Source organism: Empidonax traillii, unplaced genomic scaffold, assembly GCF_003031625.1.
Source record: "Empidonax traillii isolate 1590-97213 ecotype Southwest subspecies unplaced genomic scaffold, ASM303162v1 scaffold278:size663781, whole genome shotgun sequence".
Classification (NCBI taxonomy): Eukaryota; Metazoa; Chordata; class Aves; order Passeriformes; family Tyrannidae; genus Empidonax; species Empidonax traillii.
In genome coordinates this window covers 631,721-657,075 of record NW_020955471.1, presented here as the reverse complement: position 1 = coordinate 657,075, position 25,355 = coordinate 631,721, and the positions used below count along the sequence as shown (strand labels likewise).

General features: G+C 40.0%; 2 protein-coding genes across 3 annotated transcripts in view; both read right to left on the bottom strand.

Moving 5' to 3' along the window:
- PSMA6 (proteasome subunit alpha 6) overlaps positions 1-12,064 on the bottom strand; it is a 12,774-nt gene extending 710 nt beyond the window's left edge. Inside the window, exons 1-7 of one of the 2 annotated variants that reach the window (XM_027890148.1) lie at positions 11,907-12,064; positions 8,160-8,254; positions 7,315-7,396; positions 6,902-7,057; positions 3,823-4,001; positions 3,089-3,183; positions 1,174-1,380 (exon numbers count right to left, since the gene is read on the bottom strand). In XM_027890148.1, the coding sequence (XP_027745949.1) occupies positions 1,323-1,380; positions 3,089-3,183; positions 3,823-4,001; positions 6,902-7,057; positions 7,315-7,396; positions 8,160-8,254; positions 11,907-11,982 (741 nt within the window). In that variant the 5' untranslated portion in view covers positions 11,983-12,064 and the 3' untranslated portion in view covers positions 1,174-1,322. Of the gene's footprint in view, positions 1-1,173; positions 1,381-3,088; positions 3,184-3,822; positions 4,002-6,901; positions 7,058-7,314; positions 7,397-8,159; positions 8,255-11,906 lie in introns of those variants that run through there. The other variant, XM_027890150.1, reaches the window with a different exon arrangement.
- A 4,373-nt stretch (positions 12,065-16,437) lies between these two features.
- KIAA0391 (KIAA0391 ortholog) overlaps positions 16,438-25,355 on the bottom strand; it is a 48,636-nt gene continuing 39,718 nt past the window's right edge. Inside the window, exons 5-7 of the mRNA XM_027890146.1 lie at positions 19,485-19,633; positions 18,564-18,759; positions 16,438-16,835 (exon numbers count right to left, since the gene is read on the bottom strand). Coding sequence (XP_027745947.1) covers positions 16,707-16,835; positions 18,564-18,759; positions 19,485-19,633 — 474 coding nt within the window. The 3' untranslated portion in view covers positions 16,438-16,706. The remainder of the gene's footprint in view (positions 16,836-18,563; positions 18,760-19,484; positions 19,634-25,355) is intronic.

Below are 25,355 nucleotides of genomic sequence, written 5' to 3'. Positions count from 1 at the left end.
GACATGAGGGAAGCACAGAGGCATGAATGAAAATTCAAGCTTTGTCAAGTCAACAATTTCCAGTATATCTGAATCTCCTCAACTGAGTTATCACATAGTTAGTATTGTCTTTTATTAAAACCACCAAACACAGAATTGCATCTTCTTTACAATAATGAGCTTAAAAAATACACATTCAAGAGGCTTTAACTGTAAAGCACAAAGAAAAAAATTACACAGTTCCATTTTCTGATGACTTATGAGGCCTTCCCCAAAAATCTTGAAATAAAATCAAAGAGAATTTTGGAATAATTAGAGCCAATATGGGAAGAGCACAGCAGAGCAATGAAGGTAAGGAACTAAGTTGTATTAGCTTGGCACTCTTTCAAGAAGACTCGCATGTCTGCGCAAGAGCTAAAACTGTCTGGTAATCTTTCCCTTTCTCCTCGGTGTCTCCTCCCTCGCAACTTCATCATCTCCATTTTTGCTGCTGAGGCTGGAACCCCTTCAATTGAAGCAAAACAAAAATGCATTTTTCTTTACCTTCACTAAAGTTTTTGTTGTCTTCTCTCCTAACCGAAAACCTCTGAAGGAGCAAGGGCAATTGCTTCCCAGAGACACTCTTGTTGATGGATTTTGTCTATTGGCCCCATCCAGCCCCAGCATTTTTTCTGGCACTGCCCACCAAAGCCTCAAAACTTGGTAGGTGACTAACAGGCAAAATCCTGAAGTACACTGCATACAGAATATGTTCCCTAAGTAAATGTTAGCTTCAGAGCTGTTTAATTACAGCAGACATCTGTTAAATTCACTACCTGTACCCCAAGTAAATTAGTGTAAAGGACTGGACTGGAACTCACAGCTCAAGTTTCTTCCTTCAGTTTTTGACCTATATCTTCATACAAACCTGAGCAAATATTTTCCCCACAATTAAACAAGGGGAGGAGGGCAAGGAGTGAATGAATGTGAATTTAAGAATTATCTCAGGACACATACACCACAAAAACTGATATGTAACTTTACACTGGGAGCCAAATAGCTCAGATGAAAAATACAGCTCAGAGTATAAAACTTCTCCTAAAATACAATTAAAAGGCAAGCAATCAACACAGAATACTCAAAATCATCAAGCATTTGGATGAATTTCATAGAATTGAAAGTTGAAAAAACTGCATTAAAAGGAGACATGACGTATTTCAAAAACCTCTGTTTTATTTGTACAGAGTAAAATACATCATACAGCGAACACTGTTTTCCACCCATAATCTAAAGCCATTAATAAGTGTTTTCTTTTCACCAAACATCCTGGCCAGAAGCACAGACAATGGAAATGGGAATGCTAATTAGTCTCTCTCTGCCAGAGCTACAAGGTGCACATCAATCTCTGCTTCTGTAAGGATCCTGAAAGAACAAAAAGAAACCTTAAATAGCTTAAATTATTCTTCCCCTTAAGTTCCAATATTACCACCTAATATCTACACAATTAAGTTTTACAGCAATGCACCTTTCTACCCTTTAGAGCCCTGCTGCCAGGGCCACAGGCTGACATTTCAATTATTTTTGAAAAATAAAGGAATAACCAAAGGCACTAGAGAAAAGGAGTAACAAATGGTGGAAACAGAACAGGTAATTCTTCACGAGTACTACATTTTCAAGTTAGGACCTGGTGAGAAGAATGGGTATGGCAATTAGTAGCATGATTACTCCAGGTTTTCGTAGCCTTCTCCCTCTGCTTGTTATCTGCTCTTTCTGAAGAGGACAGACAACCAATAAATGAAGTTTGGCAGAAAACTAGCACTTGACACTTGAGTGAGAGTAGAAAAGGGGTAATACAGCTCCTGCTTGCTTTCTCAAAAATGTGCTATTTAGTTGTTCTAAGCACACACCACCAAATGTAAAACCACTCACCATCACTGTGTCAACTTCAAAAACATTAGAAAGGAAGCATTTAAAAGACTGCACCTGTAGGACCCACTGGTTTGAAGCCTCCCTTTAATACCCACTTACAAGGTAATTAGGCTAAAGTAGCAGAGGACTTTATTACCCATTTAGCTGTTCCTCTCTTTTTTTCTTCTTAAATAAATAAAAAAACCAATGACAGCTTAAAGCAGAAATAACTGAGCTCCTCTGCACCAACTCAAACTTATAAAAATTTTAGGTAAGCGGTACCTGGAGGGTCGTTTTGCATTAAAAAAAAATCCCCAAAACTTTTTCTTCCACATTTCATTCATACTTCTGTATGCATTATACACACACTTCTGTATGTATTATACACATATTTCATTGTGTCTCAGGAAGGCTGTCCAGCACACTGTATCTGATGTGAAATATTCCTGCCTTCAGCAGGAAGACTTCCAGATGTTGTCTTGACACACTGACCAAGTAATCTTGGTGCACACAGTGCGCTGCATTCACACTCAGGCAACCACCAGGGAGGGAGGAAATAACAGGTGCCTTGCTTTCATGCTGGACAGGAATGCAGTGTCCTCAGAAAGTAAAAGTTCAGCCATTTCCAAATCACTACAGTGATTTCTTAAATCCAAGATCTTTTAATCTTGTCAAATTTAAATAGAATATTCATAATCATACAAATTCATAATCTATTAACTCTATTCTGGAGATGTTAAAAACTGCTACAAGATGAGCAACAGTAATTTGAAGATTAAATTTAGAAAAGGATTTAAAAAAATAAGGAACTTGTAAATGTTTCATAATATAAACCAGACTTTACTGCATTAGTTGGCACAACTATGATTTGGAAGTAGACTCCAGCTACCAGTACAAAGAAAAATTTTTATGCTTCTAACCATGAGAGCACACCTAGAACAGATGTAACTACATTTCAATCATCAGGTAAAGCAATACTCTTTTAAGAAATGAAAGAGAACACTTTACTGAATCCCTTAACCATGTCAAACATTTTAAAAATTATTTTTTAAACAATGTTTTCTACCCCTACACGTTTTGAAGAGTTAAAAGTAAAAAGACCTCCTGAACTTCAACCTCTGACATTTATCTCTTTTTCTCAATTTACGATTACACAAGAAGGTAAAACTAATTGCAAATAACCAGAGAAACACACCATCTTTTATCAACACTGATCACCTACCTGAATTTAGGGTTTTCCACCGTGACTACACCAACTTCTATTTCTGAAGGTTTGAAATCAATGGATAGTACAGTAGACAGGCATGTTATTGCTGTCTGAAAGATGACAAAATCCCTCATCATTAAAAAGAAAGCACTAAGGGTTTTTTTTTTTAAAATAGACATAGCATTAACAACTACCCTTCCTTCTAGTTTAAAGTTATTTCCTTTCACTTCAAAACCTCAGCTTAGAAGTTCCAAATAGTTTTTCTTGCTGCAGAACACAATACCTCTCCACTCCTCTCCCTAAAAAGACCAATCTACAAAAAGCAAAGGGACAAGTCATTTTCATAGCAGAAAAAACACACAACAAAACCAACCTTCTATCATGCAAAGATCCTGTTTGAAATGCCTTCTAATATGAAGATTGTTTTAAATGCGAGTAAAAGTAAGTCATACTGGTATTCCCAAAACCAAGCACGGTAGTAACCAACCACAGTAACCAATCTACAGTGGGAGTGCTACAATTACAGAATCTTCTTCAGCTAACTTAAAGCAGAAAAAGCAGATTAGATGAACTACTTTAACATTTGCAGAATACCTTCAAAAGATTTTCTGGTTAGAATAGCTCTTCAGCAATATGGAACTGCAAGGAAAGCGGAAATGCCTACCTGCATTTCTCTATATTGCAAGCCTACATGCAGCACATTCATTAAAAATACTTTAACAAATCTTTATTTCCTTCTGCTGGCCTACCTCTACTGTTTGTTCATATGTCCAGTCAAATTTCTTCTTTACTTTCTTTTCGAGAAAACTGGTTGACTCTGTCTGTTTAACTCCTGCAGCTGTGGCCTTGAATCCACAGTAGTAACCTGCTGGATCACACTTGTATACCTGAGGGCCGTGTTCTTCATCAATACCAATCAAAATCATACCTTGAAGAGAAAATTTGTTAATCTTTTTATTTCCCAATTTTATCAATTCAATTCAAGAACAGAGCAGATACTCCTGTGAAAAAACGTGCATGCACAGCAGTACATTTTTGGGAATCAGTCCCAGACCCGGAGTTGCGATTTCCTCTTTAATTTGCCATTTCTTATGAGCATCTCATTACCAGGTGTGACTCAGTTTAGCACGAGCTATACTTCTGTGATTCCCAAGGAAGGCTACTCATTAAAAAACACATTTTTGCCATGCTCAGTGTGTAAAGAACCACAAAGTCAGGAAATGTAAGTTTAATCCTGATATAAAGTTAACCTAGCCACAGCTCACATCCTGTGTTACACTACACAAAACTGTAAACAAGAGTTCTGTTACCATGTGCTTTCTACTAGAATGCAACTTTACAAACATGTTGAAACTAATGGAAATATTAAAAGATCAAATTTACATTTCTTGTTTGTAATCCTGAAAAGCACTGAAAAGAATCATATACCTTTTCCTCCTTTCTTTAAAGAAAAAAAGAATCTGAAATGAAATGTGGAAAAATCAGGACATAACTGAGTCTCTGAAGACCATTTGACCAAGTTTAAGTTGGATAGATTTCAAGTAACACAAGCTGATCGCATAACTGAAATGCATGTGTTCACTCTCACTTCTTGATTTACAGTTGCATTGTCTCAATATGCATATTAAAAAATAAGTCAAAAGAAATATTTGCAATAAAAACCCAAACCAGAACAAGGTCAAGGTTTTCAGTTATTTTCACTCCACACTTGCGTAACTTTTAACTAGTGGTTCGAGTTGATAAGCTTCTGAGCAGATATTACTACAATTGAAAAAAATCCCTTCATATTTTAAAAAAAGACTAAGGGAAGTCAAGAGAAATACATTTTTATTCATGTATTTAAAAAATGAAATTTCCAGTAGTATCAAGGCACGGGAAATGCCAAGGGAAGAAAGAAACAATCATTCCTGAAAATTACAAGCATAGGAAAATTGCCCCATCATGGAAAATGTGATGCAACTTTGAATGTTGCTTCTCTACTGAGAAGTCGTAGTGCCTACTATGATTATGAGAAGTGATTCATCAATTCTGAAACTATTCTCCTTAAAAGAAAAAAAACCTGGCAAAACCCAACCAATCAAAAAGAAACCCCGACAGAATGGCTAATGAAGAAGTAGCTGAGGAAACCTTTTAAGTCTTTTACCTCAGTTCCCAAACACCCTATGAGTACAGTTACAATTTGCTTACAGCCAAACGTAAGAGAAAAAACAAGTCAGAACCAACCTCAGACCACACAGATGACCATGAATATCTACAAAAATATGACTTTTCACACAACTTTTTTTTTAATTTAAGCTGTAGAAATATTTGCAAGGGAAATATTTTTAACATTTCTTCTCTACATTATATACATGATGGCTAAGTTTAGAGCAAACTAATGCAGATCTGTCTTATACATACTACTTAGATAAAACCGCTACAAAGTCTGCACAAACAGAATTGCAGTCTCCATCTGTCTGTTTTAACAGCAGTGTTTACCCAGATACAGTGTATTGGGCTTGCATGGCAAGGTTTTGGGAGGGAGGGGACTACAGAGGTGGCTTCTGTGAGGAGCTTCTAGAAGCTTGCTCCATGTCCAACAGAGCTAATGCCAGCCAGCTCCAAGATGGACCCACCTCAGGCCAAGGCTGAGCCCATCAGCAACAGTGGTAGCACCTCTGGGATAATGTATTTAAGAAGGAAAAAAAAGTTATTTATCAGAAGCAAATGCAAACAGAATAGAGTGAGAATAGGAGAGAGGAACAACTCTGCAGACACTTAGGTCAGTGAAAAAGGAAGAGGAGGAGCCACCAGAGCAGAGATTCCCATGAAGACCATGATGAGGCAGCTGTGCCCCTGCAGCCCATCGAGGTCCAGAGTGCAGCAGAGATCCACCTGCAGCCCCTGGAGGACCCTATGCTGGAGGAGGTAGATGCCTGAAGGAGGCTGTGGCCCATGGGAAGCCTGCACTGGGGCAGGCACCTGGCAGGACCTGTGGCCCTGTGGAGAGAGCAACCCATGCCAGAGCAGTCTGTTCCTGAAGGACTGCACCCCATGTAAGGGACCCATGCTGAAGCAGTTCGTGAAGAACTGCAGCCTATGGGAAGGACTCACTCTGGAGAAGTTAATGGAGGACTGTCTCCCTTAGGAAGGACCCTACATTGGAGCAGTGGAAGAGTGTGAGGAGTCCTCCCCCTAAGGAGGAAGTGGCAGCAGAAACAATGTGGGATAAACTGACCGCTACCTACCTTCCTGTTCCCCTGTGCCTGAGGGGAGGTAGAGAATCTGGAATAAAGTTAAACCTGGGAAGCAAGGTAGGGGGAAGGTGTTTTGAAGATTTGGTTTTACCTCTCAGTATTCTACTTTGATTTGCTCGGTAATAAATTAATTTCCCCAAGTTGAGTCTGTCTTGCCCAGATGGTAACTGGTGAGTGATCTCTCCCTGTCCTTATCTTGCCTTTCATGGTATTTTTTCTCCCTCCTGTCCAGCTGAAGAGGAGAGTGATGGAGAGGCTTGACATACAGCCAAGGTCAAACCACCACAAACAGACACCATTAAAAAGAGCATTTTGCACTCACAGACCTCACCGTGCAGAGCAAGCAGACTAGGCCCCAAAAGCTAATGTGAAACAGTATCACACATTTTAAAGAGGCCAAACATTTCAAATGCTGAGTCAATGGTAAAATCGTGGCTCCAATTCAAGACTTCCAAAGCTGTTCTCTCATTTGGCTGTTCATCCCTCTTATTCCTTCAGGCGCCCATTTTGAAAATAGGTGAGAATTTCTTACATGTGAAGTTGCAAGCTTAGACGAGAAACAGAAGAAATGAATTTTATACACTATACTTACAGCAACCAAGGGGCCTCATTTCAGCGTTCTGCGTATAGACCTGAGAAATATCTGCAATCCTTTTACACAGCATATCCACAGGGATGTCATAGCCATACTTGTACTTCCAGTTAGCGGCCTCATAGCGGGCTCTCTGCACCTGGGATCTGCTGTCAGCTGGACAGAAAGAACCAATGTTAATTTCACTGAACATGTACCAAGTTTATTTCCAGCACTGCCTGAGAACGCAAATTCCAGGTCCAACTTTACATTGTCTTTAAATGCACCCATTAGAACCATATAAGTTCTCCAAAGCCAGACTGAGTGGAACAAACCTCCTAGAGGATTTATTGGTATTATATGATGCAAAGCTAGTGGACTGCATAAAAAATCCGACACGCTTTAGGTACTTAAAAAAGACGGTGAATAAATACCTGTCATTCCTGTCATCACACAGCCAATATTTTCAGTAATTTTGAATAAATGAGTCACTGTGTTGGAATCCAGTAACTTGTCCTAAAGAGGAAACAGAGAAATCTAATAGAAAACATTGTCCTTGAAGTAAAAAAAAAAAAAAAAAAGACAGACTCTGATGCTCTGATATCTACAGAAGAGCCCAAAAGGATCCACTAGCATCCAAAAATTGTTTTTCAGGCTCTCCACCATTTACTGCTGTAGGCATGCAAAGCAAGAAATGGGAGAATAGGGAAGATTAAAAGTGCAATAACTGGAAAAGAAGGACAGCAAGAACATGATCTACATCACAGGCCTTTTCCCTCTTTTGAAGAAACTTTCAGAACCCACATCCAAAAACTTGCTCTCTTATTGCATGCTGTCCCCCTTTAGACACAAAAGTTTCCCACTTTTGTCAACAATACATCATCAGGGAGCTGAAACACTCATGAAAGCCTGTTCTGCATGCCCTTGGTATAACATTTTCTCAGTAGCAATTAAAGAAATCAGGGAACTGATTATAGGCAACTCAGCCCTTACAAGCCAGAGCAATGTATGCATGCAAAAGTACAGCAGAATTAACTTTATATTTTAGCTTTATCCCTTCAACAACTACAAAGGAAACCAATATTGCAGTACTTGGTGAAGAAATTCACAGACAAGCACTAAATGGAGCTAGAACTTTTAATAAGCAGGATAATTAGATATTCAATTCAAGCAGCAATATATATCATTGCTAATAAATAAAATATCAACATTGCAGAGTTTCACCCCCACCTTTTTCCTACTCTCCTGCCAGACCACCCCTCAAAACCAGACTACTTACAGGTACTTTCTTCTGTGTTACAATTACTGCAGAATCCTTCCCACGAACAGCTACAGATGTAAGTCCACCTTGGTTTATGGCCTTAAATGCATATTCTAGAAAAACATATAGGTGTTAATGAAAAACTTGTGTCAGAGATACTAGTACAACTAACTCTGACACATCTTCCGCCCACCCAGGAATCTTGCCAAATTGTGGCCTTTTTAATATTTCAATACTTGTGCAACACTTTGTGTCCTTCAGGTCTTTAGTACAATGCGCACAAAACCTTTTTGACAGGTATTGAAAGTTATTGATTCTCTTCACAAAACCACTGTCACTGCTTCCTTCAAATATTTCCTATGATTTGCTTTATTGTTCTGTTCAAGCTTAACAGCAACAGAATATGTTTTAAAACAAAAAGGCTGTTCTGATACATGGTTTCACCATAACCTACAGTAACCATGAATTCTTATAGAAGAATTTTTGATGTGAAGTTTAGTATTTTAAGCATTGCTACCATTGCAAGGGTATAAATTTATTTTCTAGCTCTTAACTGATATAGATGAAAACTGATATGATTGACCAGGCACAGGAGATGAAGTTTAGTGTTACTATCACATTTTCTGATTTGACATTCAAATACTGTAATACTGTAATGCTTTATTCAATTTTTAGAATGAAATCTACACAGATGACAACTAAACAGCATTATTCACATAAGTACAATGGATTAGGATTTACTTGAAATGATCCATGAAACAACTTTAAGAACTGTTTATTTAGCAACATACAATAAAAATTCAGAACTTTTTAATATCTGGCTAAGAAAGGCAAGTCTCAGGCAGCAGCTAAATGTGGGTGAGTTTTCTGTTAGCTATGCACGTGAAACCACAATTTAGAAAATGCCTACAAACAGCATAGTAAATTGCCAAAACTATCTTATAAACTATCAGGAGCAAGAAACTCAGCGGTTTTAAAAGTTGCATTTGGATCTATGGAAGAGACTATAAAACAGAAGAGTAATAATGTGAAGATGAAAAAACCAAATCCTTCAATACCGGGATCTTAATGTTCAATCTGCTGAGTCAGTGTTGAGGAAGGGCTGTCAGGTATTTATGGCACTGTATTTATTGCTCTCAGACATAAGAGCATTTACTGGTTACCCAAACATGCCTGTCTGGACATGGCCCTGGACCACCAGCTCTAGGTGGGCCAGCTTGAGCAGGGGGTTGAACCAGATAATCTCCCAAGGTCCTATCCAACCTCAGCTATTCTGTGGTTCTGTGACACTTGGGTGGCAGCAGGAATAGGTTCCCTCACAAATTAGTTTTTGCTCGCAAGTACTGACAACCAGGCTTGCTGAACTGCAGTCCCTTCTGGCACTGGTCCTATTACCATCTCCACTGCTCAGCTTTCAAAGAGACAAGCCAAAAGGTGAAGTGGCTCTTACAGTGTAACAAATCCTAGTTGCTAGTGGTGTTTTAAGTCTGTTTACTTCTGTGTAAGTACTTCAGTAGCACTGCATATGTTCTCTCTGAGAACAGCAGCCCCTTGCTGTTCCTTGAAAAAGTCACAACATTTAGAAATTTGACTATAATAATTTTTTTCACCCGCCAGAACTCTGCTTAGAAGAAACGTCACCTTTGAAGACTGGAACTACTAAACAGCAAGAGAACATTGATGTTCTTAGGTATTTTAACTACAGTAATGAGAAACAAGTGTTAGTTTTCTCATATGAGATCATTTCAACGGCACATGAATTTTTTGAGCTTTGGAAGCAGAAGACATGCCTAAGACAAAGTACAGGCATTTCAATCCAATATCACTGTGCTGAAAATCTCTGTTCCTGTACTGCCAAATTCCAGAAAAATCTCAGTCTTACGGCAACCTTAAAGCAACACATGTCCATGCTCATCCTTGACAGCCCCTAGTTAATCTGAATCCAGCACAAGGACAAGGATAAAAGAAAAACAGATAAATTTGGATATTTGATTACGAGCAAATATGAGGTTTCTGCCCGTGCCGTAGCTAGATGCTGGCAAACAGGGACACCCAGGGAGTACCATGCCCAAGCTACCAGCCTGGCTGCAGGTAAAGTGAGCTCACTCTTGCCTAAAGGTAACTATGCACATCTACGTATTTTTCTTCCTACAGCATATAGGTACTTAAAACATCTTTAAGACAGCTTCAGACTGTGTGCAGAGGCTCTCAAACACACAGGCAGATATTTGCGTCTAAGACACTGTTAAAAGGCATGGAAGTACTACATATTTGTCATACATTAACCTAATGGCTGAATATACCCAGGAGGTAGAAAACCAAGGCTCAATTTCCTCTCTACTACAGAATGCAGAGACCATTCCCAACAAGTAGTACTGCAACAGAGAAACAGACAGAAAAGTGATGCAGACCAACCAGCCTCTTTTAATGGTGACAGAAGGCTGGAACCCTTGACTCTTCTGTCACAGAACCACTGACACCCTGTGTGAGGAAGCACCGTCCCTACCATCTGCATGTATAATGCCTGCCATGCAAGCTGCATACAAGCATTACACATGATCCAGATACAAGACAGTACCCCTATGAAGGTATCTCATACAAGTAATTTTCTACCTGTGTACAGACACCCACAAACAGGCGCTTTCCTTGCTCCTCCCTGGAGAAAGGATTGCTCAAGACTGAGCTGCCTGCTCATGAAGCCTAATCCACATAGGCCTCTTCCTGAGAAAAACTCAAGGGCAGTCACAAAAGAAACTAGTGGCTGTGACAGACAATTCACGCAGCATGATGCTAGCAACCTCCTTTCCTGGAGAACAGATGTATGTACGGATATGCCATGCAATGGATGTGCAATGAAGCCACTGCAGCTGGGGAAGAGCCACTAAACTCCAGGGGAAGATGGCATCAGGATGACGCTGCAAAACAATTCATCTGTCCCTGTTCTATGGATGCTCCAAGAGCCCTATCAGGCAACTGTCCTGCCAGGCCGGGAGCTGACTGCGCTCTCCCTGAGTATCCTGCACAAGAAGCACCACGATGTGCTTCCAAAGAAACCAGTGCACTACAAAAATAGGAACAAAGGTGGGCTAGGGAAGAAGCTGAAGCAAGGCTGCAGCTTTGTTGCAGATTGTTCAAAGGAGCCTGAAAATAATGGATGGGTGCTGCTACCTCACAGGCCGCGACTTACAGAACACACAGCATTCAGATGTAACACGGAAGCGCATGGGTTACACCCAAAAACTGACTTTGTCACTCTGGCATGCAGGGTTTGAGGCAGTCCAAGTCCCATTTCAAACAGCTATCGTAGTTCTCAGAATCCAAAAGCAATGCTCCTAGGCTTGGCAAGACATACAAGAAACACTCAAGGAGCAATAAACAGCCTCTGGATAGCTGCAATCTTGGTCTCCAAGCATCTGAAATCGAACACCAGGAACTCAAAGGAGGTCCCTCCCAGGGCAGGGGACACTCGAGGTAGCCCATCCTGGCCCCAAGTTTTCCTTATCTCATGCGAGCATCCCTTTCCCAGGTCCTCACGCCGGCACGGCCGGGACCGCCGCTGCTCCAGGCTCCCACCGGGCTTTTTCCCGCCCCCCCGCGGGACCAGGCCGGGCGGGAACCGAGACTGCCGAGGCAAGGGAGGCGCCGCGCCCCGCTCTGCACGGGCCGCCGGGCTCGGCGGCGCTTCCCCGAGCCGGCCGCCGCCGCGCTGCGCAGGCCGCGCCTGTGACGGGGCAGTTCCGCGGTGGCCCCGGGGCGGACACGCACCCACTTGGTAGAGGCGTCCCTCGGGCGAGAAGATGGTGATGTGCCGGTCGAACCCGGCGCTGGAGCCGCGCGACATGGCGGCAGCGGCGCGGGAGCGGCGCGCGGCCCGGGCAGCTGTGCGCGTGCAGGGCCCGCCGCACACACCGCCCGACTGCTTCCGGGGCAAGAGCCCCCTCCCTCATTCGCGCAGGCGCCGAGGCGGGAGCCGCTCGCGCACCGTCACGCTCCAGCCGCGGCGCTGCGCATGCCCGTGCCTCTGCGCGCCGCTCTGTCGCGATATGTTACGCGCGACCGACATGCAGAGTCACTGCAGCGGGGCCGCTGCAGCGCAGGGGGAGGGGCAGTGCGGGGCGGGGAAAGCCCTGAGCTGCCGGGCTGATCGGGTGGTTTCTGACTCATGGAAACCCAAAATCCCGTCGGACGTGCCTTAGGCAATGCGCACGGAAACGGCGGAAAACGGGATAAAAGCATCACCAGGCAGCCAGGAAAACAAAACCCCTCCTAATTTTCCAAAGTAAATAATTCCACGGCCTCTCTTTAATGAGTATAATTTAAAAGCAAATAACTCAAAAAACATGCTTAAGATACTCATAATAAGTAATTGTTCCTGCAGCTGCGTTATAATGTGAAATACTTTTTATCGGTGTCCAGTACAAAGGGAAATTCCCCAAATTTAAACTCGTGAGTATATGTTCTTTTTTGCCTTTCATCATGTTGGATTTCCCCCATTCTCTGCAGAAAGGCATTTTTTTAAAAGTTGGTCATTAAAAGAGTTGGACAAACTGTGTTTTGGTATCCACACTTCCATTGTAAAATTATTATTAGATGAGCTTGCTGTTAGTTCAAAAAGCAGAACACAAGTGCATTTTGTGCATGCCACACAATAGAAGTCTGCACTCTCAAATTTTTCAAAATACTTTTCCTAGCTTATTAATGCCATGGGAAGGCAAAATGTCTTACTTTATATTACAAGATGCAGAGTTTGTCCCTTTCTTTAGGGAGACACTTTGTGGGCAGACATGAAATGTTTAAAGGTGAGATGCAAGCACTAGAACACAAAGAACATGAAAATGTACAACTGTGTCTGCTGGGTCAGACACAGTCTGGCCCAATGCTGTGTCTCCAGTTGTGGCCAAAAGGGGATGCACAAGGAAAAGTATTAGGACTACAGAGCGTGCCTTGAATGATACAATCTTCTCCCAGTCTCTAACCATCTGGAGTGACTTCCCAAGGCAGGAATAGTGTCTGGTTATTTAGTAACCCTTGCTGGTTCCCTCTCCTGAACTTGCTGGTCTCCCCTTGAACTCATGTGAACTTCTTGAAGCCATGACATGCCGTGGCAAAGAGCTGCTCAGCGTAATAACGTGTGGTTTTGTCTAAAGCTTCCAATTTCATCGCAACCTTCTATCTACCACTACCATTTGATGCCACTTTTGTACTGGAAGACACAGCAAGCAATCGATCCCTAGGCATCTCCTCCAGAACACTAATGATTCTTACAACCTCTCTGTCTCCAAAGACCACTGTTTCTCCAAGACGATGATCCCTACTCTCACAATTCTTCCATGCACAAAGCTCTTCCATTCTTTAACACTAGAGTTTAATGTCTGATTTTTTTTCCCATAAGAAAAAGGGCATGGGAAAATTGAAGTAAGTATCAAACATTCGGCCTGATTGCCAAAAAGTAAGGAATCAAAGATTCCATATTTGAATTAGACCAGAGAAGAGTAACAGTTGCTCAATACCATGGGCATGATGGAGTGGAAGTTATGATACTTTCAGGATGCAGCTTCCAGAAGTTTGCTCCATCTACATATCAATTTTGTCAGATTCCAAAGTATATCATTGTTTCAGAAGAGCAATCACATGGTTTTGGTTTACTGTTCATCACCTCTGATCAACCATACGAGAGTCAAATTCCATGTTTCTGGATCCTGAGGAAGACTGATTTCACTGACATCTTTTTAACGTATTAGCAGTAAGTGGGTGATCTTGGAGATGAAGTCATTCACAAAAGAGCAGAACAGGCTGAATCAGTTCAGTCTTCCTCAACTCTATCCTGCCAATGTGTCTCTACCTCCATGGCATGCAGCACACAAAGCTAAGGGCTCATTCCTTCTGACTCCTGTTCTCTCCACTCTGTGTGCTAGCATATGGCAGTCAGTGTCCTTCTGGGGGTAACAATTCCAGTACTGTTCTCAAGACTTGCCTCTCTGGCATTCAGCACAAACCACCTCTCTAATATAAACTACCTTGAATTTTTACTGTACCACTGTATAAACAGCAGGAGATGTCAAAACAGATCTGCTGGTAGGTGTTGGTAGCTTTGGTTTGGCTCTCACAGTTATTACCAATGAAGCCCTCAGAACTCCCTTTACGTACTCAAGAAGAAAATCCTCATATTCATTGTTATCCTGAAATGCCCTGTTTCAGTAATCAGAAATTTGAAGACTTACAGCAACACAAATGTTATTTCATAAATGTCTTAAATAACATACAAATAAATAATCTCAGTCAGAACTGAGCCTCTGGAGACCGTGTGCCTCTATGTAACAGGTAGCATACAAATAAAAAAGTCTGTAGGTTCATCACTAATGTTTCTTCTTTGGTTCTAGAGAGGCAGCCATTACTTCCCAGTAAAGATCTACAGAGAAGTGTATTAGCAGCAAATACTGGAAAACAAAAAGGCACAAATCTGACACTTATGTTGTAACATCTTCCAGTTGTAAATTCGAGATTCTTTTCCACTGTCTCCTAAGTACATTAATACTGTGTATTTAGAAAGTGTTCTTGTTTAGAAGGCATTATGATATTTCCATAAGAACACTTTTTGAGGTAAAACCCAAGTGACTGATTAGGGACATGTCCTCAGCCAAAAGGAAGTAGAAGATGCATGTATTCCAGTTAGATGTTGATCTTACGCATGTCTGTTAATGATCAGGGTGAGGTAAAACACAAATTGCAACAGATGAACATGCCTGGCAATGAAATGGATAACTGTAAGGCCCAGTTTCTGGGACCCACCTTCTGCAGCCTGACGTTTCAGCCCCATTACCACACAGGTACGAGCACTTGTGCACTGGTGCTAGTTCAGTGCAACAAGGCCGATTTAGAGCTAGTCAGAGCAAATTTTGTAAGGGGTTTGCATTCAGACAACCCAACTCTAAATTGCTTCAGAGCTAGTACCAAATGAGGACTGTGATAGCACTGATTCACACCAGCTTATGCTGCTGTGGAACTTCATACAGAGAATAAGGGAGCCTTGTACAGAGTAGCAGCTGCTAACTGAGTGGTCCTGTACAGGAGCAGATACTTAGTTTAAAGCAGTATTTGCACTTTCAAGATGTGGCAGTTCTATGACTTACAGAATTGTAAAAACAATCTCCTGACAAATTAAAAGTATTGAGGAATGAGAGAAGTAGATCCAATCTCTGCTTTTCCTGGAGGATCCATAGGAGCTGTCATGTTCTGCAAGAAAAGGTGACTGTGAGGAACACTAGCAATAACGAAATTAAAACCAAGGTTCTATGTTACCTTAGTAGGCACCCAGCTCCTCTACACTCTCTGCACAGTATCTGAAGGACACGACTATATGGAAATCACACCTGCTGGTTTACAAGCCGATACCAGAAGTACAGCAAGTGTCAGAATTGCTTTCTGTCACGGAAAAAAAATAAATAGCAGGGAACATGCTTGAATGCTAAGAATCCTGAGGGAGTTTGTCATGGGGCACTGAAAGAGCTCAGAAATGCATGTACTATACTGCATGGTTTATGTTTATAAAAGATCCGCATGGCTTATCTCAGTTTCAGAGGATTTTTGAGTGTGCAAGACAAATGTGACATAACCATGATATTTCATCTGAGATTTATGTGGCATTTCTATGTTTTGGGGAGAAGAAGGCTTGCATTAAAGTTTTAAGTGTAATAAACAAACATGTTTACCATACATACACTTAAAAATAATAACTTAGAACACTTCTCTTGTAATTTATACTATTTTTCTTGCTTTATAACTTGGGATAAGTTTTATAGAAATGTCTCTATAAAAACCCATTTTTTCATATAATTGCCTTTAAGAATTTCTAGTTATCAATTTTCATTTAAAATATCCATGCATTCCCATATGCAAACTAATGCAGTGATGCGAAATCCTGTCAGAAGCAGCAAATTTGAGAGTGTGAAAGAGCCACAAAATATTTCACTGCTTGTTTCCTTATTCATCCAAACAAAATATTAATACATGTTGCTGTGACAAATCTTTTGCATTCTATGTGGTCAAATGAATTCTAATTAGTGTGAGGAAGTATTAGGTCTAATGTGTTCCTGGCAAGAGGTAAACATACCATTTGCCCACTTCGCTTCATTTATTAGAGGCAGACATTGTGCAACACTGTTGTAAGGTCAGCCCCACAAACTTTGAAGGTAGTTTGTAAATCGTGCTTAATTTCTTTGGAGTATAGAGTTTATGAATTTCGCTGTAGATAAAAAGGATGAGAAAAAAAAAAAAAAGAGATTAAAAACCTCTAAACTGAAAATCCAAGACGAAAAATCAAGTTTTAATTCAAATCACAGAAATTGCCTGTAAAGATGGAAATAGTGGACCAAATTCATCCCTGCTAGACCACCACTGATGTTAAAAGATTAACTATAGGAATGATTTTGACAAAATGCAGTCACTGAATTTTCCTTAGTTACAGGCCTCACATATTGATCACATAATTGTACTGCTGAGTTCTGCTAGTCAGCAGTGATTACTAGAAAAAAAAGGCAGCTTCATCTTGCGCAATTACATTCTTCATCATTTCTGTTGAATGCAGAGCCATTTTCTTGGTACTTCATATGAATATTTTTCCTCAAAAACATCTTTATAGGGGATATGCCATGTATCACCTGTAGTCTGCACCACGCAGTCATATTGGAAAGGTGGCTGTTGGGAAAAGACAGAGAAAAACATTGCTTTTAGACTTTTTACAATATATTACTAAAATATCAATTACAGGTATTAATGACTTCCATAGCTTATCTTAGAAATCTCCACAGTTTCATCTCTTTCAACAACTCTCATTTTATTTCCTTATACCAAACAAATTCTAAATTTTAGTACTGGAGGAAAAACTAAAATATCCGTTAGTATTTTGTGGTCTAGGAGTCATTATGGTTCAAATTCTGTCTTCAATCAGCACCAGATAATAATGACTTGAGCATAACGCACTCAAATTTCCAGAAATAGCAAAATTATTGTTTTTCCGTTCAGTTAAATGAAATCGTATGGGAATTAACTCTGAATGCGGAGTTAATAGGCTTGAACTGATAGGATTTAATGACATTAATAGCATCTTGTATTTCTTCTTCCAGTGTATCTCTTTACAGAACTGACTTGCACTCTCCCAAGGAGACATAAGAAAAGGGTTTACTACTAGCACTTTCAGAACAAGTCAAACAAATATAATAAACAGTTTTTCTAGTCTATTATGTTACAGGTATACCAATTCAACATATATAACACAAATACAAAAGAAACATTACTGGTTGGCAATTATGGTCATCAGGATATACTATCACTCTGTATGTATAGTCTTGGAAGTCTACTTTTCTTGACAGCTTGCAGAATAACCTAGAAGACAGCTATGACTGGGAATACCAATCATCCAAATCACTTGTATGGAAATTAAGATGTGAAAATTACTAGTCCCTTTGTAGAAAAGAAAGAAACAGGGTGTTTCACAGCTAAAGCTGTGTTACTCAGGTAACCCTACGTTCATTACTTGGTTCCATAAATGAAATGTATGTATGGCAACACTGAATGAAAGGCTGTCATTCTTACAAGCCTGTATCTCCATTTGTAATTATGAATGTTATCTTACAATTTCAACCAGAGATGGCAGAATATGAATCTGCACAGGTGCAGTATTCCTTTAAGTAGGCAATAACAATGCAGAACAGTCCAGGTAACAAAAAAACTGCATAAAGAATGTCACATAATGAATTTTGCCCTAGAAAAATCATAAAACAACTGCACTCCTGTTAACGTACTGGCTCACAAGCATACATGTCTTCTAGACAATACCAGTAGTATTCTGCAGTAACATGATATTATTCTTGGAAGACTGCAATTTCTGCAGCTGAATACTGACTATAAACCTGACCGTTCTGGGCTTTTCCTCATGAAATTTTATACATATGTTAAATTAATATTACAATGAATATTGAAATACCTGTATTTTCCTGCTTCTTTAAAATAAAGATAAGTAAAATTCTATTGTACAATTAGAAGCATGATGTTTTATAACAGTACTACAGAAGAGAATAAGGTATTTCAAAATTTAAAATAAATTAAAACACTGACACTCAGGTTTTACTGAGTGCCAGTAATGTTTACTGAGTTTCCAGCACTGGAAACATGTGTATACACAAACTTGTATTTACATTTATATTTTCAACATTTAGGCAGAATTTGTTAGCTTTCTGACAGTTTTCTTTTTTGTGGCATGCTTTGTGAATACAATGAATTTTAAGTAAACATAGGAGTTTTTATCACATTGGTACAAATCCATTTCTTAGACTCCAGTAAGACTACTTTGACTTCCAGAGTTTGAAATTGTGTATCTTCACTGAATATACTCTGTGTGTTTTCTGATTGCAGCAGAAAACTTACCAAAAACTTTAAACGCCTTCCATCTCCAGAACTGGTTAACACTATCTGATGTCCACGCTGCCACTTACGGAACAGATGACGCGTCAGACTGTCAGAAAGACAAGCCTTGTGATCCCGGAGGAAGTCCCTAGTAACGAACTTGCAATGCTTCCCTGATCGGAGAGTGGCATATAACAAGAAGGCATCGTCTTCAGAGCTTAACAAAACAAATGGAAAAGACAAACGTCATTCACAAAGCAATAAGTGGTCACAGGAAATGATTCACATGATCCAAGATTTATTCATCAGCAACAGTGAAAATTCCCATCACTACTCCAGTTCCCTGGTAAAATAAAAAACTGCTTTACCACAGGGCATCTAAAGATAGAGTACACTACAAATTGGACTGGCACACAGACCATTTTTCCCTCTTATCACAATCTGATAATATAATAACATAATCTTCTGCCACAAAGTTTAACAATACTCTAGAGCTATGTGGAACAGAACTGCTAAAACTCATCAGTATACCTCCAAACAGCAGCAGACCACAACTGCACATTGATGCTATCAGAAATTCTGCAAGTTCAGGGCACTGTGTTCTTGGCAGTGGTTTTAATAGCCATAAATCCTAATAAACCTTACAGCTGTAAGGTTTTATCACATGATTCCAAGTGATAAAATTCTTCACAATGCAACTTTTTATATGCTGGTAATATTAATATATTACCATAATAATATTAATTATTATAGTAATATAGTAATATATTACCATAATAATTAATAAAAATATGTTATTTTAAGCAAGTACAGCAAGGGATGTATTTCTCTTTCACACACACACACAGATTAAGATACTAGAAACAGTACTAAAAACTACAACAAAATCCACATAAGTCAGGTGTTGTTCTCCATTATATTGAGCCATTTTCTTCAACTTACATATTTTCAGCAAAGAAGAAGTCTGCCTTAGTCTGCATCTCCTTCATAATCTCTCTTTTCCAGTTCGAAGAGTTAAGCAGCATATGTTTGCGGCCCAGCACAAGCAACCGGACGTTGTCTTTCGCCAGGCAGTTAATAGCATCACGCAGCTGCCGAAAACAAAGCAAAACCAAAGATTTTCTCAGCTGTAAAAACAGACCAACTGGAAACACTTTCACATGTGAGTCTCAACTAGAGGGACTTCTGCACTACCCTCATGTACAAAGTAAGTAGATAAATAAATTAACTCCCTAATGACAAAGAAGAAAAGAAACAACAAACCAATTAATTGTAGGAAGCTGCTCTCAACCACACAGAAAATACATCACTGTTATAAACCCTTTCCAGCTCTTGCAGCTTGAACTACATGAATGAACTTGGGAAGATGCGTATGGAGATATCAGAAATTCCGAGGGAGCTGAGGGAACTGAATAACACTGGGATTTAAGTAATATCTGCTTTAGTAAATGAAGCACCGAGGCCTTTGTCGTGTGAGAGCCTCAAGACACACCGCCTCTCCATCCCCACCTGTTGGCGGAATTGGAGATACACGGGTGCAGGCTGCCCTGTGGGGAACAAGCGAGCGGCAGTACAGAGAAATCCGTGACCTCAGGATTAAGGCTTTATGAAAGCCACATCCAGACTAGCCGCCCACTTACGAACCAACATCCTGAAGTGGTAAACTCACTTCAGAAGGACTGTTCAGCAGCCTCTTAGGGCTGTGTCTGTCCGCAAAAAATGATTCTCAGGACAGCCACTTGTGCCTGGGGCTTTCCCTCCCTGCTTCACCCAGATTCAGGGGAGGATAAAGGTTCTGGCTTTCAGCATCCAGGTTTACTACTGTGGATTGCTCACAAAGCGATTTCACTTCTGCCCAGAAAGACAGAAGAATTGTTTCTTAAGACTGGAGCATCCATCATATTTGAAAGCCAAAGACAGTATCCTCAACCACTAGGGAAAAGTGTTTCCTAATTTTTACGTGCATTTGCTAACGCTATTTGTCAACATACAATCTCCTGACTTTTTTTAATCCTTTTGCCTGCTTTTCTTGCTACTTCCCTCTTCCTTGATACTTTTTCTCCCTGCAATAACTCCAATTGCCTTTCCCCCCCTTTCCTCCTATTTGTCATCCTTATCATTACTTGGTATCATTAGTTTTTGACTCAGGGGCTAGAAAGAATTCTTCTAACGCTTGTGCACAATTTTACAAGGCATTTAGTTTCATCTGCCTGCAAATAGCAGGGGAAAGGGGTGGTTCCCACTCAGTCCTCTCTCAGGCTACACATTCTCACTACTCCTGTTCTGTCACATCTAAAAACGTCACAACTACCCAGGAGCTCACTGATCCAACAAAAGACATTTTTTTTGAGCTTGCAGCAACCCAACAGACAGACTTGAGTTCATGTCTCAATGACTGATAGGAATACATCGCTGGAGGTGGTGAAGACAGGGAGTGTAGGATTTCCCCTCACAGCAAAGGACTTGCAGATGGCTCAAATTAAGTATGCCATGAATCTGGATCTAAGGATCTGGGAGAGGAGGCCAGAACTCTATCTACATTCATTTTAGCTGTTGACCTATAAACTGCTGTTGCCAACATTGACTCTGAGAGTCCAAGGGCTCTGTTTTCATAGAGGCACAGGGGCTCGGTGCTAATGCGAAGCACAAGAGCCTAACAGTACCTACTGGAACTGACCTCCTGCTTCCAGGAGATCACACTGGATATTGGCTGTGCGTGCCTACGATCTACTTTTCCCTGGCTAAAACAAACAAAACATAATGTGAGCAGGAAAAGACCAAATGCAGCAATTTCTGTCCACAAAATGGCAGGTAAAAATAAAAAGGGCGCTCTCTCTGGTGTTTTTGAAGAAAAGTGTCAGAATTCCTAGTGGAACACAGAGTTGAAAGACAGAAACAAAAGCCACCATTTTTATGTTACTGAAAGGCTTTCATAGTAAGTATAATATGTAATAACATATCTTCTTATCTACGTCACATATTATTAAATATTCAGGTTTTCAATATTGACATTTCTTTTTTGAATGTCTCATCTGGGCAGTAAAAACTACTTCATCAATTTTACTTGTTTACAGTCACTTTTATTTTCTGGTTCTTATGCATTACCCCAGTCCTGCAAAAAGTTGGATACAAATACCAAAGGTGAATTAAGTTGGTTAATCCGAGTTCACTAAAGCTAATAAAAGCTAGGAATGTACCTACTGTGTCCACACACATTTTCATGTACAGAAGTCAACAGTGAAGAAATATCAACCACGAGTAACTTAAGTAACCCCTTAAAAATTCCAAGTGAAAATATTTTTTCTTTTTGCCTAATGTTTTGCTACGTTAAGAGAAGGTTAGCAGAAAGTGAAGTGGAAAAAAAATTAAAATGGTTTTCAAAGAACACTTCAGGAACTGATTCCACATAATCTAAAATAAAAAAACTTGACAGCAAGATCATCCTGATGGTACAACATAAGAAACAAGTCCTAAAATCAGATTATGAGTAAAAAGACTCTCAGGAACATATCTGCACTAGCAGTATTGCAAGTCAATAAGGAATAGACAGTGTTTGAACTGCTAGAGTTTACCCTCAGTAAAAGAATGGGAACACCTTTTAGTTACACTTAGGGTTCAACACAACAGCAGCTGCATTTCCAAATACAAACTGGTCAGAGGGGGCTATTCCCAAGATTATAAAAGACTTATCTGTCTTGGATCCAGCTCCCGTAAGTCTTTCTTTTTGGAAGTTATAAATAGTGGCACTTTGTACCTGTTAGTTATGTGGACTTTCTTGTCCTACATATTATTAGCATATGAGGTTCTCTAGTGTGAAATGCTTCTGGGAGAAAATTGAGAGGTTGGTGTAGTATAGCTGCTGTTTTGTAATGTAGAAATTCAAACCAGGCTTAAATTGTAATAAAATTAACAGGAATCAACATTTTAAAATTTTGAAACTCCTGCTTGTATAACAACGCACTGTCCCTCCTCTATATACCACAGAGACTAACTGCCTTACACAACTAAAACACAGAAGATAGAAATTACTTTTGCTTTCATAAGATAAAAATAATTTTGTTCTGCACACCCCCTTATCTGACACAATTTCACTAGAGAGAATTTTATGTCATTTTAGGCTTGGGCACTTAACGGGGGTGGTCTACAAGGAGTCACAGAACTTACACGGGGGGGTTTCCTAAGTGTGTTTACTCCCACGCCTGGCTGCTTCTCCAGAAAGGAAGACATGAGACACAGTAACACTTCCTTTAGTCACAGAGGAAACTAACTGAACATAATGCTGCTAATAAAAAGCAGCAATAGTGATCTCTCATTTAAAACGATAGGAGTATTTTATTAATCTAGTATCTCCAGAAATTATCTAAAAATTATTATTTGCCACTACACAATGCAAATATGCTATGTGCAGTAAGCTCTATGTAGGTGCACATTTTCAGTGTCCCCACATTATTTAGGCAGCAAACATCAGATGCTCAGTTGGACAATCTGTTCCAAAGGTAATCTGAATAAAACATTAAAAAATATAAAGCACACGAATTCCCTATGATAATAAATTTCTTGAGAATAAGGATTACAAAATTAGTGAAAGAATGGCCTATTGTGAATGAGTATCTTTCAAATTTGGACAGCGAGGCATATAAATCTACATTTTCTCTGAAAACAGGAATTAGAAGATGCCATTTTGCAGTGAAGGGCAAATAGACATAGTTAACTGGCTGCTTCAGTTCATGTGGCAAGACATAGCCGAGGCAGAGTAGCAAGAAGTTGTGAATTGCTACTGTACTGCACAAATCACTGGCCATGCAACAAGGCACTAGAACTGGATTACATAGATAACTATCACTGCAGTCAGTCTTATTTTCTTTTCTTCTGATAGGGCACATCAGGATCCAAGTTTCTTTCTGAACTACATAGACATTTTGATCATCTTCAAAGATCACTAGATCCCTCTTTAAGAAACTCATGCTCAAGACATTCTACTTGCAATTCCTTTCATCATTTATTAGTTATATTTAAATTATTCCCGTGTTGTCCCAGCCTTTGGTTAATTATATAATTCTCAAGCTTCTCCTAAACCTGAACATTTTCCTTACATTAATTTTGCGTTCACAGCACTTATCAAATGATACTGATGGAGCCAGGTTGTAGCCATGTTCTTTTGTGAATCAGTGAAAAATTAGCTCACTTGTATGATACTCTGGCTGAATGTATACAATTTATCTTTCCTTGAGACACTCTCATAGATAGGAGCTTTTTCTCTACAAGTAAATGAGTTCTTTTTTGTTTCTGCAGCAATACTGTCTTATGAAATTTGCTCTCCACCAACAATCTCCTGCCTTCACATCACAATGCACCTTTTTTTTTTTTCTGTTGTGCTGATGCAATCTATTTGTTGGGCCATGTTGTCAAACAGACTATGGCACAATTGGAAATGTGCTCACACACCAGAGCAGGAATTTCTGGATCAGAGGAGCTGAAGTGAAAAGAAGTGGGGAAGCAGAGCTGTAGGACAGAGAACACATACTCCACAGGATCATGCTGATGTTGAACTCCTCATACCATGTAAAAAGACTGAGCTTTGCAAATATGAAATGAAACAACTGAAAATGCTGTAACTGGTAGTTTCACATTTTAAAAATCAATTATACCTTGGAAGAACAACTTTTTAGGTGAGAATAAATATTAAGAGTTTCTCACCAGAAGGGAGCTCTTCTATACAAACTCCTGGAAATAGTTTTGCAGTCACAATTTTGCACAGTCTCAAGGTGATCAAACACAGGAGTTAAACTAGGAGAGCAGGGAATCCTTGTCACGCTGCAAGATTAATTATCTTCCTTTAAATTTCACAATAGCCTTATGAAGTGAATGCATAACGACATCTCCATTTCACAAGTGCATAATGGAGCACAGGGAAGATAGGTAAGTTACTCCACCTCATACCAGGAACTATGAGCAAAGCAGGATAAAGATTTCCTAAGGCTTCATTGCCAGTCACCCATTCTGATCACTAGCTCATGCTGTGCCATGTGTTCCCAGTTTCAAAGGTCAGCTTGCAGTAAGACAGCCTTTCTCCTTAGATAATACCGGTAGTTTCCCACTTGTCAGATGGGAAACCCGTAAACACTGCTGCTGGGAGGCACACCATTCAGTGATTCAGCAAAAGGTGACTCACCTGTATCCATGAAGAGCATGAAGAAGTAATCACCCCAAAAATATTTAAATTACATTTTTTATTAATAAATCATGTTTGACATTGCCTACACATTTGGTTTCACTAACTGCCATTTAACAGCAAAACACATCTACAATCAGATTATCTGCCAGTAACAGCAACAAACTGCTCTGTTATTGCTATTTTCACCTGGTTTTGCTGCTGCCTCCCACCCAACACTCTAGCTGTGAAACTGCAGAGGAAATCCCAAGCAGATCACAAGTTCAGAGCTGTGATAACTACAATGTCAGGTGGTGCTGAGCATGAGTGTTTTCTCCAATCTAAAGCAAGAAACTGAAGCCAGTTGGAAAAGGTGACTGTCCCATTTTACTGATGTTGCCTCACCATGTGTCCCTGTGTGCAGTTTTGGGTGCCACAATATAAGAAAGATATTAAGCTCTTAGAGAGCATTCAAAGGAGGGCAATGAAGATGGTGAAGGGCATTGAGGGGAAGCCGTATGGCAACAGGCTGAGGTCACTTGGTCTGTTCAGCCTGGAGGAGACTGAGGCGAGACCTCACTGCAGTCTACAGCTTCCTCATGAGGGGAAAAGGAGGGGCAGGCACTGGTCTCTTCTCTGTGGTGAACAGTGACAGGACCCCA